This window comes from Dinoponera quadriceps, unplaced genomic scaffold (genome assembly GCF_001313825.1).
Source record: "Dinoponera quadriceps isolate SergipeBrazil2010 unplaced genomic scaffold, ASM131382v1 scaffold405, whole genome shotgun sequence".
Lineage (NCBI taxonomy): Eukaryota > Metazoa > Arthropoda > Insecta > Hymenoptera > Formicidae > Dinoponera > Dinoponera quadriceps.
In genome coordinates, this window is record NW_014554754.1 from 2,430,740 (window position 1) to 2,450,669 (window position 19,930).

The 19,930-nt window shown below is 46.7% G+C and overlaps 1 protein-coding gene across 2 annotated transcripts in view; it reads right to left on the minus strand.

Annotated features, from left to right (window-relative positions):
• Positions 1-860: 860 nt before the first annotated feature.
• Positions 861-19,930, minus strand: part of LOC106741359 (neurocalcin homolog) — a 170,626-nt gene continuing 151,556 nt past the window's right edge. For both annotated transcript variants that reach the window (XM_014613261.1, XM_014613262.1), the window contains exons 2-5: positions 5,887-6,106; positions 5,346-5,464; positions 4,955-5,143; positions 861-4,023 (exon numbers count right to left, since the gene is read on the minus strand). In XM_014613261.1, coding sequence (XP_014468747.1) covers positions 3,823-4,023; positions 4,955-5,143; positions 5,346-5,464; positions 5,887-5,956 — 579 coding nt within the window. In that variant the 5' untranslated portion in view covers positions 5,957-6,106 and the 3' untranslated portion in view covers positions 861-3,822. The remainder of the gene's footprint in view (positions 4,024-4,954; positions 5,144-5,345; positions 5,465-5,886; positions 6,107-19,930) is intronic.

Below are 19,930 nucleotides of genomic sequence, written 5' to 3' on the forward strand. Positions count from 1 at the left end.
GGGGGGGGGGGGAGGAGAAGACAGAGAAGATGCGATGAAGCGCGATGAAGCCCGTGCGCGCGCGAAGAGAGGAAAGGAAGAAAGCTAACTGAAAATAACTTAATGAAAATCCCACCCTCCTCTCAACGCGGACCAAACGACGAGCCGTCGGAGCTCGCCGTATGGCGCGTCCATCGAAAGATACACGTCAAACGCAGATCGCTCGCGCTCGTGTTTGCTTCGTAAACTGATAACACACCCGACCGATCGGCTGTTGCGACGCGGCGATCAACGAGTTCGCCTTGTTGCAACCGCCGATCAACACGTTGATCTCGGACGTATCGCCGGATAGGTGGATTCGCAGGGCCGAGTCGCAGTACGCGCGCGAGCATTCACGACCCTCCACCGCTCTCTCTCTCTCTCTCTCTCTCTCTCTCTCTCTCTCTCTATCAATAATATAATCGTATATTCATATAATATATAGATTTATATTATATAATTATATCTCGCGCTCGATCGATCGGAATTAATCGGACGACAGGGCGATCAAGCCCGCACGAGCCGCCTCTCTCTTTCTTTCCCTTCGCCTTCTTTTTCTCTTTTTCCTTCCCTGTCAATTTGTTTTTTCCTCTCTCACGCGTTCGCTACTACACCGGGACACGCGCGCACACGCACAGTACAGATATACGCACACTTACACGCTAACAGTACGGACGCACGCATTCACAAAAATAAATCTCTAACCGCAGCACGCGTGCGCGTCTCCTCGTCTTCATTATCTCTCGGTCGCTCGGCGAAGCCTTCACGCTGAAGCTGAGAGGACCAGTCGCTCTAATCGGCAAGGTTGTATGTATGTATGTATGTATGTGTGTGTGTGTGTGTGTATGTTTCGCTTTCCATTAGCGAGATTGGAAAGAAGCCGGACCCCGTTCATGCTATCCAAGAGAGTACGAGAGATTATCTTCATCTTACTACGCCACCGTAACGACAAAGGTCACTAAGAACGATCCAATGACGACGTTGTGAATAATAACAGTAATGTTAAGGGAAAAACTCTCTCTCTCTCTCTCTCTCTCTCTCTCTCTCTCTCTCTCTCTCTCTCTCTCTCTCTCCGGCTGAGTTTGATCGGACAGCTATTGCGACTTCCGCGTCGCAGTCGAAACATCGCGACGAGGCAAAGGGCCAGCGATCGCCCTCCTTTCTGCGACGGGACCGAGCACCGTTTACGCAGCACCTTCGACGAGAGCGAGCGCGACGCACCATCATCCATGGGCGACGACCGTGTCGCGTCTCACACGCCGCTTCTCTCCCCCTTTCCGCAGCTGGATCAAGCTCTGATCAAGATCGGTCTCTGAGCGCGTTTGGAGCTAACGAAGCGGCCGTACGCGCGAGACTTCGATTTCCAGCAGTGACCTTTAGCCCGCTCGCGGATCTCTAAAATCGCTAAAAGTTTCGTTGCTAGCGCGGTGAGACGGCCGCACGCGATTGTGTGTCTGTGTGTAAATATACGAGGGAAAATAATGCTGCCGTTGGATGCGAAATCATCGTTACTATCGCTTACTCGTTGCGGTAAAATTTCATTGGCGCAACCAAATGAACGAATTCGTAATTGGAATATAAGAAATATAATCCTTCTGCCGGGATCGAAAAATTCCGCCGGGTGAATTTGGTCATAGTTATGCAAAAGGATCCGTATGGAATAAGTCTCGAGAGAAATGAGGATGAAAATTTGACGCGTGATTTAAAAAAGTATTAATAGCACTGGAGTACTTCGCAACCGAGGGGGAAGTTCAAAACAAGTCAAACATGACCCATTTTCCATTTTGGTTCCCTCTTTAAGGTTATTCATTGACAAGCTCAGCCCTTGAAAAAATGAGTAAGAAAGACGCAACTAGTGAAAAACAGCGCCGGTAGAAAGTAAAAGCTGTTTTTAACTATCCTAACTTAACCCATAGTGTAGAGAAAAAAAAAAAAAACATGTAGACTACCCATTAGTAACAAAATCTCAAAAATTATAACTTCATGAATCGGATATCCTTCTCGCATAACTATATTTATCCTTAGGACGCGTTTATTCGCCGTCCGAACCAAACAGCGTCCTCCCACATTTACCAAATTCTTTCTACAACAAGAAAATGAGTAAACTCAAAAAAATAAACCAGCGAGCGGCAGTTGGTTCAACTCTTAAACAAATCGTTTTGCTGAAAATCCACAGAGTAACTGACAGACTTTGCCGCACCGGCGAATCATTTCTCCCCGTATTTGTGTGTGTGTGTGAAGAAAGCGTGTGAGAGAGAGTGTGTATGCGTATAGTCTCTTGCGAGAGTCTTTTCCGTTTCCGCGTAGGTTTTCAGTCCGTGATGATGGGCCACGCGTTGGCCGCGAGCGGCGAGAAGGCCCGGCACTCGAGGTCCGTGAGGGCCGGCTGAGACGCGTGTCTCAGTGCGTCCACGTAGAGATGGATGACGTCCGACCCGGAGGGTCGGAGACCGCGGGCGCGATGCGCAAAGACGACGGTGCCACGGCGCGCTACCAGAAGCGAGCGAGAACCTCCCGGAGGTTCGAGCGAGCGTCCGAGGCGCCGCAGTGCGAGGTCGCGTCGCCGCGACCTCGCTCGTATGTACAAGGTGTGCGCTGCGGCGCGCTCGAGCGCGCGCTTCTCCTCGCCCGGAGAAGGAGTAGGAGAGAGGAAGGGTGGGATAGAAGGGGAGGAGGAGTCACGGAAAGCGAAGACGGTGGAAACCCTCGAGCGTCGACGCTCGAAGCTGCCGGCCGTCGCGCGCACGCGCTGCCGGAGAGATCGCGGCTATCTACGAACACAGAGTATTTTAGAATTTCGCTGATCGCCGTCGTGACAATTCCAACCGCTCAGGACCGCCGGAGGAACTGGTCTCGGCAGCGCCGACGCAACCGGAGGTCACTCCCTCGCCCGCGTTCCGCGCGAATGCGCCTCCCCTCGCCGTCGTGCGTAGCGCGCCTGGCTTCAAACGCGACCGAAAAGGCGTAACAAGCTTCTCGCTAAACCGATCCGTCAACGAAACGGAGCGACTGGACTAGTCTTGTCGACTAGCTTGCGGTATGCGCAAGCGCCATGGGCCCAGTGACCCTGGACCTCTCGGTTACCGGCCCAATTGACAGCAACCCTCGCGTGTGCCTTCAACGCGCGCGCGTAGAGCGCGCGCGATCCCAGAACATCCGCGAGAAACCGCCAAGACGGTACCCTCGATCGCTAATATCACGTCAGGGGAGAACGATGCGATCCGGTGAGCGAGCTTAAAACTAGGATGCGTACGCTTCTTTGAAATATCTGCGGGTTCGCTGGGAGACGATGAAGCCTGGGGCCACGAACGCGGGGAGGGTGGATGTTATTCCGCTGTCGTCACTGATCAAGTCAGGAGGGATGTCGGTGACGTCATTCTATTTGTTTCTCGCTGAGAATGCGGTGTCTAACGTTAAAACACAAAATCGTTCGCTTACCTAATTTAAGGGTGCTTCGCAACCGCAGCGCAGTTAACGTTCTCTCTCTTTCTCTCGGTCTTTTTCGGGTATCCTGGGGAACCTTTGGATGAACAGCTAACTACTACTACTACTCGGTATGATCCAAGAGAGCGGGCGAATCAATCGTCCGTCGGGACGACTTGCAGCTACTGTGTGTTGTTACGGGTGGAGGGGAATCTGAAGGGTGCTGGGGTGACGTTTCTCGGCGGTTTCTCGAAACACGGACCGGTCGAGCTCGACGAGGCTCTAGGATCGCGTCGCTCCCGCACTGGATACTAATTGGGCCGGGCTCCGATTCGGGTATGCAGATGGCATAGCAGTACTTGTCTGTATCGGCCCAGGGCCTCACTGAGCTTGTGCACTAGGATCGCACTGCAACAGTCGCACGATAGACGGGTCGCTCTTCGCACCCTCTATAAACTCGTCGAGCGATAGCTTGCCGTCCTTGTTCTTATCCATCTGTCGGAATATCTTATCAGTTCGTTTCTCCGGCGTCGACTCGTCCTCCGGCATCTTCATCACCGAGCCCACCATCTTGTAGATCGCCTGAAATCAGGCGAAGTTTGTAACACAAGCAAAGGCTTGTCTCCCGTCCCGACTGCGGCTCCATTAGTTCGAGAAGCGTCGGGGTGGTGTCTACTCAAATCCGAAGAAAGGATCCCCGACCTTTCCAGACGATTTGTTCAAGATTCCAGGCAGGATGAGAATATTTTTAAATGTATCTTGCAAATTAATACATATATTTTTTGTGCAAAGTCCTTCATATTGTTTCATTCGTAAAAGTTCATAAATCGTGAGGTGAAATTAAGAAGCACCCGAGTTAAATTACTTCCACTCCAATGTTTCCGACACGTATGGATGTGTGAAATACATCTTGAAATGACCAAAATGATCTTTTATTGCTCCTATTTTGCAACACGATCATCAAGACAAAAGTTAAATGATAAGTATGAAAATAGGAATTTTCTTAGATACTGAAAAGACTTTACAATATATAAATCTTCACGTACAATATTTAACATTCAGTTATACAAATTAAAACCAAGCAAATCAGAAGTTATTGTTGAAAATAATAACTGGACAATTCTAGAGATACAACGCAACACGTCATGTTACTTATGCACTGGATCATTCCTTATTCCTTAGCCTTACACTCATTAGTTCCGCACTAGTTCAAATTCAGTTCAATTCAGTGCAGTCCCGGCGCGGACACAGAAAACAAACCCCGGGCGAAAAAAAGAAAAGAAGGTTCGGTTCGGCGGTTTCGCAGTAAATTCGAAAGCCGACTTCGACATTTTCCCGTGGAGATTTTCGACTCTAATTAAGCTCCTGAATGATACACGCTACGCGAAGTAACTCGAGAACATTCTGTACTTTCAAGAGAGCTCGAGGTAAACTCGTTATTATACCTCGGGCTACATCGGAATATATTTCAGCTCTCCTCACGAATATTCGTAAGTCAAGCTTTACGGCGTACCGTTACTATTTCCAGCATTTCCTGCCGCGAGATGTAGCCGTTGCCGTCCAGGTCGTACATGCTGAAGGCCCACTTCAACTTCTGCTCGAGCTTGCCGCGGGACGTTACGCTGAGGGCGCAGAGGAATTCCCGAAAATCGATCGTGCCGTCGCCGTTCGCGTCGAACGTCCTGAATACGTGCTCCGCAAACTGTGAGGGGGTGAGGGAGAAGCATCGTGATAAATTTAAAACAACGCGAATAATTCCGGCCGCGATATAGCACGCGATATGTAAATAATTTCATCGATCATGGCGGCGTCCGTGCCCTCGTGCTACATTTTTATCTTTTTACTCTTTCTTTTCCTCTCTTTCGCTCTTCCCCCCCTCCCCCCCCCACTTTCCCCTCGCTCACCTTCGATGCGTCGCCGTAGGGAAAGAAGTTCCCGTATATCTTTTTGAACTCCTCCACGCTGAGGTGACCGCTGGGACAGTCCTTTAAGAATCCTTTGTACCATTCCTGGATCTCCGCGTCTGCGAAAGGGAAAGCAATGTGTTAACAAACGGAAGAAACTCGTATCGTATCACGTAAACTCATATTAGATTGCTCGTGTCCGCTGATGTCATTTACGAATCAATTCGCGAGTTATCAATTCCCATCAACGACATCGAGCGCTCATCGTTATGCGGCGAACGTTCGTACGTATTATTGTGTGCGTGTGTGAATTAATCATGTATTCTTAAGGCTCCCCTAGTTCCTCGCTGCAATCGTCATGCATCAATGAAGATTATTGCGACGAGGAAAGACAGAAAAAAAATCTTCGATTATTAACTCCCCTCCCTGCCCCCTCCCCAGGCGATTATCCGTAGCGAACCACCGATGACTCGAGCCCTGAACGGCATGTCGGGGAATCGGGAACCATTAATTAGCTGTTTATACAACGAACAGGCCGTACCTGAGAACTCAGTATTTTGTTTGAGGTCCTCCAGCACTTCCGGCTTCAGCTTGCTGTTTTGCTTGCCCATGGCTGCCTCAAGTCCCTTCCAGAATCCCGACTTTCCCCCGACGAGTCCCGGAAGCCAATTAGCAGATAATTAAGCTCTAACTAGTCTACTATTCTAATAGTGCCGTTAAGCACAACACGCTTCGCGGCTGGTATTCTCCACCAGACACGCCTGAAAGAAGAAGAGACGTACGGTAACTTTTCAAAGGGCGGGGGCAGGGGGGGCTTTTGCGATCGATCTCTCCGGCCGCGAGAGGAAGCGGGACCACGACGAATAGGTGTCCCGATAGATCGTGCGTGTCGTTCATCCCGCTCGATCGCCCCGGGGAGTGATTATTTCACCTGGACCAGGCGGCGTGCGCGCCCTCGTCGGGGAGATCAATCGGCTGCGCCGATCGCACGGGGTAGACACGGCACAAAAACCACGCCACGATACATTTTCCCCCACCGTAGGGTGGATCGCAATGCGACCGAAATGTCGAAGGTCAGCGGGGGAAACGGTAAAAAAGATTCCGCGCGCGTGCCGCACCTGGGGTCCTTCGAGGAGCTTTATTATCGCGCAACCTTTACCTTTCCGGCACCGCTTAAATATCGTAGCCGCGATGAAAAACGGTTAACGCGCGCCCACTCTGCCTTGAGTTATTCGAGATGTCGTTACGTGGGGGAGAAGGGGGATGATGACCGTTCTACGTGAGAATTTCCGTGTCGCTCGATTCGCGCTGATCGTCATCCTCGATGTATGGTCGGCGTCATGTATGCTGCGTAGGAAAAAAATAGTATTAATTCGTGACTCATATTCTCATATATAAATAAAAATAGATAATCTTATAAGATAATAAGACTTGCTAATATGAAGGAATTCTATATAGTTTCATTGAAAATATCGCATTCTTGTTATTCAAGAATCAAGCGGTATTTTTTCAAACCGATACAATTCCTAGTTTGAAAATGCCGTTTTTCCTATCTAATATTTTCTCCTCTCAGTTCATGAATAACAAGAATATACTTTTAATGGAATTAATATATATATAATTTTTTCGTGTAAGCAAGTTTTATCTTCATTAAGATTATATATTCCTCCTTACGTATGAGAATATGGATCTTGAATTGATACTAACATATTTTTTCCCGTGTGCTCATATATATATAAAGTCAAAATTATCAGTCATATAGTGAAATTATAAATTCTAATATTATAAGAGCCGTTATAAGCCTGTAATTGTAATTCGAATTATTATACGATTTTCACACTTACGGTCTTACATGCAAGACTAAAGACGATAATTTCCCGTCTAGGAAACAATACAGCACACATGACGCCGACTGTGTGTGCGCGGAAAAAAAATACTGCGTTGTATCAATCGAATCGTCCAACAGCGCCGTAATTAGAGCCAATCTTCTTGATTCAACAGTGATATTATTGAAACAAATACACGAGTTGTTAAAACAATGTATCATATATTAGTTTCAATGATACTGCTACTGAATGGAGAGAATCTATTCTGATTCTATTGGCGCAACGGCATATTTTTCCGCATACGGATCGCGGGCGTCGTCGTATTTTACGCGTCTTTCCCCCGCACGGAAAACATGCCTGCAATACGCGGGAAACGAAGGAGACTGCACATTTGGATCTCGAGGATACGATTAGAAGAGTGTGAAGGGGGGTTTAATGACAGAGATAGGGAGGAGAACAGGCGAACGAGGAGGAGGAGGTACAAACACACGCATTTTCTCTCACATCATACGCATTCACACGTAACTGCAACAGAAAAAATATTTCCAAGATTAATAACAAGAAGAACAAAGGCGAAACAAACACGCAGGACGACGCGTTCCTGACGAACGACGTCGTGACTTAGCGCTAATAACGACGAACATTAAACTATGAGATTATAGACAAATAGTAATGATAATACACTTGGAGCGTAGTGTGCTTTATTATAATAATAATATTAGTAATGACGATAATGCGGGTTCCTACGGTTCCTCGCCGTGCGCGTAACCCACATACAAAATATGAGTTTATTTTGATTGCTTAAACGGAGAATTATTATTATTATTATTATTAATTATTATTATTAATTATACCACAGTAATATATATATATATATATATATATATATATAATGTAATACGTAATCACTATATCTTACTTAAGAATATGTATGTACGCACGCATGTATGTACGTACGTACGTACATGCGTGTGCGTGTGTGTGTGTGTGTGTGTGTGCGAGCGATATTTGCTCAAGGAGCGACGTGCATCGCGCGGGGCGATGCAATCTCGCGCTCGCTCGCCTGCTCGTAGTTACATACAAGATAACGGACGACAGCGAAGCGTCCTTTTATTCGCTTCGTCGTCCTGAACAGGTCTCGAGATCCTAACGACGGGCTCTCCGTCTACGTCTGCTCGAGGCATTCGGCGGCGAGTCGCATCTCGGCGAAACATCTGCAGGGAACGGCCCGCGCGCGCGCGCTTACTTCCCGGCGGCAGGATAACGCTCGCGATGTATTCTTCCACACGCTCCGCGTATTCCACGCGCGAGTAACGTTCGCGTAAAGCACAATAAAGCCCGCGGCTCGACGTTCGCTCTTGTAACGCTGTCAAGACGAGCGTTCAATGCGGGCTCGTCGACGCACATGAGAGCGAGGGGTCGCGATTATCGCCCGTTTCTACCTATGTGGGGGAAGGGGGGGGGGGAGGTTGAATTAACGCGACGATGAACAAATCAACGTGTTTTCGTAAAACCCGGGTAGAAATTAATCGTGGCATATTCCAAGTCTGTAATGGCCTTAGGTAGGAGGCCTCAAAAATACCATATCACCATATCAATTCAACCAAATTTTTTTGTCCGCATACGTTGATTAAACATTAACCCGAGTTGAAGTCCGAGGAGAATTTGAATTTGGGTTAAGGTTTGATCGACGTTAAGGGTGGGAACGGGCGTGAGGTCCGCGTGACTTTCATCGCGATCTGCGACCTGTCTGATTATCTGCGTCCTTATTCTGTAACTTTTAATGTATGCGTCACAGCTATAACGCATGCGTTACAAATCTTCGCGCACGCAAGATGTATCACAAAATAGCTGGGCGACGATACGCTAACGAAATTGTCGTTGCGAGTTGCAGAATGATAGGCAAACACGGCCGGTTTCCGTGAAAACCCGAGGAGAGAACCGAGCGGTGACGATTCATTTGAGAAACGTCGCGATGATTACCGTCAACATGCGATTTCCCTTTCCCCTTCTTTATTTCCTTCGAATTTTTCCTCCGTCCTTCGCGAGAGACGCTCGAGATTCACGCTTGTCTATCCTGTCGCGAGGGATTCGCGCTTCTCCGGGACGAGGTGTCGTCGTCGCTTCTGCTTCGTGAGACTTTCCCATCGATATGCGGGCTCTCTTTCACGAAACGGAGATTGTTTACCTCGCATCCCCGCGAGTTGGCGTAAATATATTCCGCAAACTCGCGGGCGTAAGTAAATTCGATAGACGCTGTCTCGTTCGTCGCGAGTGCTCTCTTCTCTCGCGACACGACGGCTGTGTTTCTCGTTGTTATTATTATTATTATTATCGTCATTGTTATTCACGAAGGAAAAACGTATCTCGGAATTGATAATTAACACCGGCGTAACTAGCTAGCGCGTGTCGAGCTTCTTGAAATACGAGATCACCGAGATCACCCGCTGACGTATTCGTCCAACTATCAACCCGTCCAAATTTTGCTAAACACTCTACGAGACGACGCGATCGATTTTCTACCTCGTCCCTTTTCTCTCGTGAAAACTACGTGTAATACGTCGCAACGTCGGGGCTCTCTTCGCAGCTCGAGTTCGCGTCACAATAATTGCGAAAAGCGCAAACTCAAAAAGACGAGATGCTTTGTTATCAATTATTAACCCTTTCGGAGGCGATCTTCGTTTGAATCGAAACGCCCCATGAACAAGCAAGCAGACTGTGAGAACAATCGCGGAAGAAGGAGGAAGTGCAAATATCTGGACACGTACTTAATTGTTTCATTCTTGACCTGGTCTTTAAATACGAATGTTTATCTTTAAACACAAAATATTTGTGTACATTTAATATGTGTATACATGTATATTCTGTGATGAAAGCTTGAATGTCGGTATTTAAAGAGCAGGATAATAAGAATGCGTTTAGAATGAAGCACGTGTTCAGACACCGGTACTTACACCTTAATTGAAGAAACTCGCGAATACTATACATACTGCATTCAAAGTAAATATCATACTTGTCTCAAGAGCAAGTTTATATATCCGCAAGTATATCACGTAAATGTGTTCATCACAAGCATCAGATTGATTCGAAATACGTTCGGAATCCTAATAAGTTTAATACTTTAATCAAGGATAATTAAATTAAAACAAAGTTCGCTTTGCTTTAGTAAACTGAATTTAACTCTTCTTCGATGAAGAAAAGTTCTGTTCTTGAAAAGAGAATAAATATTTCGTTCGCGAGTATGCGAGGTATAATGAGCTTTTCTAAACTTTCTGAGCATATCTGAGAGAGCTGTTATCAAGAAAATATTCTTTGCTGCAGATAATCGTTGCTTCAAGGAAGGAAAGTAAAAACGTATCCGAATAATATCGCTTTTCCTTAGCGAAAGAATGTTATTTTTCTCTCTATACGACGTTGTAATTTCGCGAGAGGGAATCATTGCGCGGCATTCGCGGGCAAAAACGCGACTCGGGCCCAAATCGGATCGCGTGCTCATTATTGGGGTTCATTTAAACGTAATTTAACCTTCGCCTCTTAATTAGTAATTCCGCCGAATATGCGCGAACGCGCCTGGCGCCGAAGTAAGCGGCGCATTAATTATACAATTGCGAGACATTCGCGGCCGCATCGGGGCAAACACGCTCCGATAATCTCGCGCTAATTGCGCGTTTACACGAATCGACAAATAGCTAGTCAACTTAACCGACCACTTAGCCACGCACGAGCGATCGTTGCGGGAAAGTGAGAATAAAAAAAAAAGGGAAGGAAAGGGGGGAAAATGGCTCGTCGTTAGAGCCCGAACGAGCCCCGAACGAGCATATTTCGGATCGTCCCCCGCTATGTAATAAACGGAGCGTGCACACAGCATCAGAACGCCGTTTTCAGGTGCCGACTGAAAGTTTTTAACGACGTGGATAATGACAAAAGTATCGCAGTTTCCCGTTTGCATCAACGCGGCCGCCGCCACCGTCGTCGTCGTCGACGGCGACCATCTTCTCGGCGGAGATTTAATTTCAGATACTTCGGGTATCGCGATAGACGCGGTTGTATTATCGCCTTTTCCGCGATTTTATTCGGGGAGAAAACCACTCCTCCGCCATGAGAGGGGAACACCTTTTTCCGAGTAACCTACTCTTCAAGCCGTTATTGCGTTACATTTCGCCGAGGGTGATTCGAACACCGTCGCCGGAAGTACGCGTGTCAATAGCACGTCGCACAAGCACATGCCTCGCACAAAATATTCTTATTACAGGTACATTTTATCCCCCCCCCCCCCCCCATTCCCATCGAGTCTCGCCTGAATTTCACTTCAGTCGCGTCCGGTAACTTCTTTGTACGGAAAAAATTAGTATTAAAATTCAGGACTCACATTCTCATATATAAGAATATAATATAATCTTGTGTGAAGATAAAACTTGCTCACATGTAGAAATTCTATATAGTTACGGTAAAAATATCATATTCCCGTTATTCAATAATTTTCACGAATTGGCCGTAGTTATGCAAGAACTCGACCCACAAATTTCATGATTTTTTTGAGGTTTTGTCACCAATGTAAGGTATTACCAAGTAGTCTATATGTCTTTCTACGCAAAACTGAAAGACTCAAGCCTTATAGGCGCCTGAAATTGATTAAAAAACAGTACTTTTTAAATCATGCTTCAAATTTTCATCTCCATTTTCCAAAATTTTCCAAATTCCAAATTTTCATCTCGTTTTTTCAAAATGTACTTCCATATGCGTTAAATCCTTCTTGCACAACTATGACTAGCTAAGAGGAGAAAATATCAGATAATAAGAACGACATCTTCAAGCTAAAAATTATATCAGTTCGAAGATATCGTTCATTCTATTTAATACTTTTTTCCTCTCAATTCGCGAGAATTATTCTTGAATAACAAAAGTTCGATATTTCAGTAAAACTATATAAAATTTCTTTACAAAAGCAAGTATCATCTTTACATAAAATATGTATTATTATTCTAGCTCACAGAGAATATGAATCTGGGATCGGTGCTAATTTTCCTTCCATATATTTACCGTTGCGTCACGCTGCGCGAATAAATCCGCTTTCTCTCTCTCTCTCTCTCCTTCTCTCTGTCGCGTTAATTCCGGCATTCCTTTGTAGTTCATACGTTTGCGATCGTAACGCGCATTTCGTCGAGGCGATTTTTCATATCCCGCTTCTGCGTCGGGTTGCATTTTCCACGGTTCGTGATAGAGAGGAAGAGACTATAAAGAAAACAAAAAAAAAAGGAAAGAAAATGCACCGCGCGGAATATACATTCGTCGTGGAACAATACATACCTAGGCTGTGGGACGTTAACGAGTTCACCCGACCGTATCGTTTCTCCCTGGCTGGCCGGCAATTATACTTCCACGGCGGGATGAAAGATTCTTGTTATCCTATTATTCAACGCGAGCGCCCATCAGCGGATAAGAAACGACACGTAACTCATGCACATTTCTCGTCGTGCTGGCGACGTCCCGATCGCGAGAGATCGTCCGGTAAGTTAAATGCGCGCGCGTTTTTTTCATCAGCGCGCGATGAGAACATAACACGGCGAAGCCGTAAGCGCGTGTCGCGTCTCGGCGGCCTTCGTGGCGAAATTGATACCCTGTGAAAGATTTATGCGCCTTTTGTCTCGCGTCCCGATCGGCGTTCCTTATCCCGGGTAAATCAATTTTACTTGAAATGTGGGACAACCGTATGCAAAACCGTCGTGCCTGCATTTATCTCGCAAGGACGTCTGTGTAATACACCGGGCTGAGCGCGACTTTTCAGATAAGCACCCGGAGTCCTCGAGCCCGCGGAAGTGGCGTGCTCGCGAAATTCTCGAGAACGTGTCGTTATCGCACAGCTGTTTATGCATTATCGCTCCCGTAAATGGCGCAAGAGGGGGGGGGGGGGGGCGGCTCCCTCTCGTCTCTACGTAAGTACCGAGGTAATTATAACAAATTTCTAATCATTAGTTGCCCGGGCGGGTCTGCGGTGTAACGCGCTGACGTGCAACCCACGGGGAGATTTTGCTCGCGCGATTGCCACGCGCCCTTCTGCCCGCCCCGATAAAAGAAAAAAAAAACGACGTTCGAGGAGTGACGAGCGTTTCTGCGGGCAATTACCGTTGCGTAATTATGTCGTTGGGGAAACAACGAGGGTGAGTAATATAGCGCGATGCCGTGAGATCGATGCGAGTAGTCGCGAGTCCGACCGGATTTCTACAGATTCGAACTCGTCCGAGTTACGACTAGTTACCACATTATTAATATATAGAGAAACGTGTGCGTGTGTGTGTGTGTGTGTGTGTGTGTGTGTGTGTGTGAGCGCGCTCTAAAGCTCTTTTTCCACGACGGACGTCGTCCACAGGGCGGAGGAGCGCGTTTCCCCGATCGATCGCGCACGAGCCTCACCGAGGAGCAGGCGTGTGCGATCGATCTCGGATTGTTTACACGCTTTACGTGGCCGAACGGGCGAGGCCGATTAAACGAGTTATCGCGCGCTACGGTATGCAGAGTTGAAATATAACCGGCGGAGGTTTTGCGGCTCAGGGTATCTCGCGTGTTCGCGGTACGATGCGAAAATAGCGGGCCGATCAATGACATCGCATGCGTCCGAGAGGATGGTCGTGCCGCCGGTTAAAGTGCGAGTCGCCGCTTGGAAACAGCACATCGTATCGATGGTTCCGATCGACGTGAACCGACGTCATAGCGCGAAGTTCCGGCCTCCGTCTGAAGTCAGAAGTCAGAGATACGGCCGGTTCCCCCACAGCCATTTCCGGAATTTGGCCTCGGGAGTGTCTCGATCTACGCGACACGCGCTTACCTTCAAGTCTAGACAAACACGAAGTGCTTCCGAGAGAGAGAGAGAAAGAGAGAGGGGAAGATCTCGAGAAGTTCGCCTCCCTCTTCCGGGCGTCGATAATGGAAGGAAAAATTCGAACGACTTACTGCCTACACAAATTCGTTCCGTAACGAAGGGCGCGCAGAAAAAAAGGTGCTAGAATCAAGCGAACGTAATTATTCTTAGTCTCTTAAATAAAAGTATATTTTAGTAGCTTGTAGTAAATACTTGTTTGAACGCAGTAATACTTTCATTTGTAAATGAATTACTGAATGCGAAAACGTAAAACGGCTCTAAATTTAGGAGAGTATTTATTAGAACTGTGTAATACTTCTTTCCCATCGAAGAAACCTACGCAGGAAAAAAGTACTAGATTCAAGTAAATAATTACTCCGATACTCCCGAGCAAAATTTACTTGGATTAAGTAAATTCCGCTTGGATCAAGTAAATATTTTACTTGTACAATATTTACTTGGATCAAGATTTTTCTTGGATTAGATTTTTCTCCGTTGGACAAATATTTTCGAAGAATAAATTCTGATATCCTCAATATTCTGAATTTAATATATTCGTCGCGATTGTTCTGACTACAAATAAACATTACTTATACGATGAAAATATCATATCGTATCTAATCAATTGTATTTCTACTTCCAGTAAATATTTGCCAAGGGGTATTGCAATAACCATTTTACGTGGATTAAGTAAACTCTCACTCGAACGCCAGCACCTTTTTTTCCAGCGTGCGATGCAGCCGCACAAGATCTTCATTCCCGAATCGGCAGGAATTCGCTCGACGTTCGTCGAAGTCGTCGCGTTATCGCGAATCCGATTGCGAGCTTGAAATTTACATCGGTGTATCTTGACTGCCTCGGATATCAGCGAGCGTTCCTGACGATAAGAATTTCGGGACCGAGCCTAAAGCTCGGCTTCAAGTTACTTGGAATAGGTGGAGAATGTCTTGGACATGCCCGTACTTATCGGACAGCACAGAGTTGAATAATAATTTGTCCTAACAACAAGAGTGACTCGATGCCTGAAGATGCAACTCGTCGGCTGTAAGCTTATCAATTGCCGACTATCTTCGCAGATACCAAGCACTCGCGTAAACCTTCTTTAACGCGCTGCGAAACGCTGACACCTCCCAGACGTTTCGTCATCTCCCGGAACGATTTTTTCGCGAAGAGGGCGAGAAATTGCCGGCTATTGCGCGCGAGACGAGAGAAAACTTCGACGAGGTCACAGGACGTATAGTCCAGCCGTAAGATCCTTCTCTATCGACCGCTCAAATGCACCTCCTCCTGACTCTCGTTGTAACGAACTCGATCACGCCAAGAATCCTTCTTCGGCATACTTCCACGTTTCTAGAACGCTCTCACCCTCGGCTACTTCGACTCGATCGTTAATTGGCGATGAGAAATGACCTCCGATTCGACGCTTCGCACGCCGGACACAAGCGCGTTTTCGTTGCTTGAGATCGCCTCCGAAATAAGAGCGGTATCTCATCGACGCGAACGACCGACCGGAGATGGAAATGTCTTGGCGTTAGCGCGAATTCCTTCTTACTTTTCTGTCGTTTAGTTTTTAATCACACCGAGACACTACGTAATCCGCTAGTTAATCTAAGATCTCCGCGAATACAACGCGTATTCCGTTCATATACACGAGAAAAAAATTAATATCAATTTAAGACTCATATTCTCATATGTTAAATAAGAGTTATGTAATCTTATGTGAAGATAAAATTTACCTAAAGAAATTTCATATATAGAGTTCCGCCATTATAAGAAATATATTCTTGCTGCTCAGGAATAATTTTCGTGAAGTGAAAGGAAAGAATATTGGATGGAAAAAACGATATTGTCAAACTGACGCAATTCTTAGTTTGAAGATATTCGTTTTTCCTACCCGATATTTTTCCTCTCAATTCATGAAGATTGTTCTTGAAAATTATTTTCGAACAATAAGAAAATGATTCTCCGAAAATGTACGAAATTTTTTTATGTAAACAAGATTTATCTCTATGTAAAATGATATATTCTTGCTTATATATGAGGATATGAGTCTTGAGTTGACGTCAATTCTTCTCCGTGTACGTCGGCCGATCTGGTCCTAAATACAAGCTACGAGCTAAATAATAAGAAAGGTATTCCGAGAAAATCACCGGTGACGCAACGCGAATGTTTTACAAGCGCTTACGAATCGAGGGCTGAAATTAACGGCGGTACATTATCTTTCGCTTCGGACACGTGTCCGTGTATATCGCGAAGAGTATCGATCGCGAATGATACGCGTCTCGTTTTTTCGGCGTCGATATGGCGCTAAGGGCGACACGTTTGACGAAGGATCGCGGAGAAAGGAGAAAATCGGTCGCCGAGGACTCTTCGGCCGTCGAGCGAACCGTAAATTTTTGCTCCTCGTCATTTCTCCTCCCCCATAATCCCTCGCACGAAATCGGCCCGCAGGTGCCAGCGAACTACTCTTGCTTGAAATACGAAGAGGACGAGACAGAAGGTACTACGCGACCTACAGATGGAATCGATGAGAGAAAACAAAGGAGAGAGAGAGAGAGAGAGAGAGCAGTTAAGAACTTCTTTCTATCTGCGTAATTGAAGTAGCTATACCTTTAACGCCTCGTTAAAGATACATTTTACGTTGCCGTTTCCGCGACAGAAGTAGTCAGGAACCCGACCGCTCGCTCTCTCTTTCTCTCCCGAAGACGCGGATTTTGTCCTCTCTTCGCGATAAAAGCAATCGCATCCTCAGCGTCGCAAAGGTGCGGGGAAGAGGGACAAATTCGCCAATGACGAGCGCAACGGCTGTATTTTACCGTGACGGGAAATAGAAAATACCTCATTAATGCACATCCCGCAGTTGTATCGTCCTCGTTCACCCTCATCGGCAGTCGCGCGGGTGGGAGCCCGTTCACTCGACACGATTGACAAGCCGGTCCCCCCGTTTATCGCGCGACAAATCCACCCTCGAAGCCTTCATCCTCGGAACTTCACTGTGCGAAGCAGGTGCTCGCCGTGGTGTCCGCGCGAAGACTGACAATAACGCGAAGTGACGTTACAGCGGCACGCGCATCGTCCTCCCGGATTGACCCGAAGCTGTTTTGTACGAATTACAGACTGCCGAGCTACACTCGAAGCGCCTTTGTTTACTTTCAACATCGCCGAACCGTATATCCGCATCTAACGTACACTAAGAAAAAAAGCGTCGAAACACTTATTTGCGCGGTGTAAGGTTTATTCCTGTGAGATAAGCCTTATATCACCGAAATAAACCTTATTTGAATACCGGGAACGCGTACTGAGAAACAAGTATTTAAAGATTTATTCGTGGGAGAGAGATATAAGGTTTATCTCACAGAGATAAGATTTATTTCTGCGAAATAAACTTTATATGTGTATACTATAGATAAATTTTTAAGTACTTTTTTTCTCAGTGTAGTAAGACGCGAACCCCTTTGTGGGGGACGCGTTTGTAGATATACTATAAATTAAACTATAAATGTATATGTATAATCTGCAAAACGTGCGTAATTAATAGACGCGATCAAACGGACGCGACCGACCGTCCCGCGAGATGATTAACGATAACGCGCCGCGTGGATCGTTGTAGCGCGAACAAAACCCGAGGATTAAGGTAGTTGACACGTCAAATCATTTTCTTAGAAATCCCTTCAAATTTTAGCTGCCATTGATAAAAATACTGTCTACACGGGTAAGTCTGTGAAGTTAGAAAAAAGTTGGTTATATGAAAATTGAGATATTCGCAATTACATAGAGAATATGATCTCTTTGGACGTGTGTTTGTTTGATTCGGGTTTGTTTAATATAAGTGTGTCATGTAAGGATATTTATTGTTTGAGAAACAATCCTGTTTGTCAAATCAAACGTTCGTTTGTTTGTTCCATTTCAGAAGACAAATTTGCTTGAATTGAGGAAGAAAAATAAATCAGATTTCCGTGTTTGTACTATTATGCGCATATCTGCCTTAGTTTCGCGCGCTCAAAATGAACGCTTATTACTTAGTTAAATAAAATCCCAGGAAGGTATTTGTTTCAGTAAATAATAAACTTATGACGGAGCCCGCTTAATATCGCTCAATAATACTGAAAATATCCGGCATCCTATGGACCGACTACCTTAAGCGACGATAAGTGGCCACGAAAGTGGCGCTAAATGAAATCCACGAAGTTCATTCGAAAGCACTTCTCTTCCTTTCGCATCCCCGAACTACATACACCGTCCATTCCCCTCGCTTTTTACCAGAGTATCGATTCAAATTGCGATGTTAACGAGACCGCCGCGGTTTTAGGGAGGGGGATTCAGTCGCTAATTCCGGCCGGTTGGAAAATTCACGGCGAGAGGGGAAAAATCGCGACGTGAATTACGACGGAGATATCGCGTCGCCAAACTTAAACCGGATGACAGCGGATGCGCAGGTAGGTGGGGGGTGGAAGGGGCAGTGGGAATAATTGCGGACGCTAAGAGCGATCATTAATCACTCCGTCCTCGTCGGCGTCGCGTCCTACGGCTGACGCGATTTTCGATTGCGCGTTTCGGCGACGAACGCCAACACCGATTAAGCTCCTAGACGTATACGTAGAAAATACTTTCCGTTAACGAGACAGCGACGACGATCCCGACACGGCTGAACTATTGACTTAGCCCTTCCGTGGGGTTAATTCCGCGCGACGTGCGAGCGTGTAAAGCCCGAGGCAAGAAGCATGACATCGGAACACGAATATCTCTTCACGGTTAAGCTCCGGACGTCACGAGACTCTCTCTCCCTCTCTCTCTCTCTCTCAGGATTAGCGTTAGGTCTAACGCTGGCCCAGCGCGCGGATGAATATTCAATGTAATAATGCAGTAAGGGTGACGTCGGAATACGGTAATTATCCGACGTTACGATGAACCCGAGCGTAGCCTAAATTAAACCTTCTCCCGGCCGGCGATAGCTAGTCAACCGCAGCGGCAAGTTTCCAGGGAGAGAGACAAATAGAGAGAAAGAGAAAGGAACAATGTCCTCGTTGCAATGCGCGGGAACGATCGGAAATACACGTCGGCGTATAATCCCCGCGAAGAAACGAGGGAGGAGGTTTGCATGTCGGCGAGTTGTAAAGCAATCAGAAATATAGTTGTACATTTCGGGCCGAATTGCGAGACGCTTTGTCACGGAATTAACCCGAGGCTGGGGCGCTCCTCGAGGCCGCGCGGAATCTCATTCCGCTTACTTCACCGCGTGCGGCCGAGGGTATTAAATGGAAATGACCCGGCGACAGTTCGTTCCCTTTGTTTCTTGTTCCGTTGCTTGGAGAAAAATTAAATTCCGCGGAGCACCGTCTCTCTGATAAAGCGCCGCGAGACATTGGTGCTCTTTCATTATTTATTATTAAACCAAAAAGAAAAAAGCGGGAAGAGGAAAGAAGACGTTCTACCGACCGAGTCGTTCGAAATGAGCGATCACGAGAGAAGGCGCGCGCAACAATAAAGAGGGACGTTCGCGGATTCTTACGGCCCGGATAAATGATCGTATCGTCGAGCGCACTTGGTCTTATCGGAACGGGGAGTTAAAGGGCGAGATATATCCCGACGTCTCGAGCGTAGGGGATCGGACTGCGGAAATTGCAGCGTAGAAGCCGACTCATCGATATTACAAGCGAGCGAATCGAGATACGCAGTCATCGCGTCCGGGGAAGGATTCTTGCGCCGCTTTACGAAGATTGATCCCCCCTCGGCAGATCGGATCGGCATCGGCGTATCGATCTGGCAGTGTGCCGATGTTTCCCCGGGAGATTGAACTTATCGGCAATGCGAAATCGTGCTTAACTCTCGCGAGGCCGGAACTCTCTCTCTCTCTCTCTCTCCCTCTCTCCTCCTCCGTCTTACCCCAATCGGAATTCTCTAGT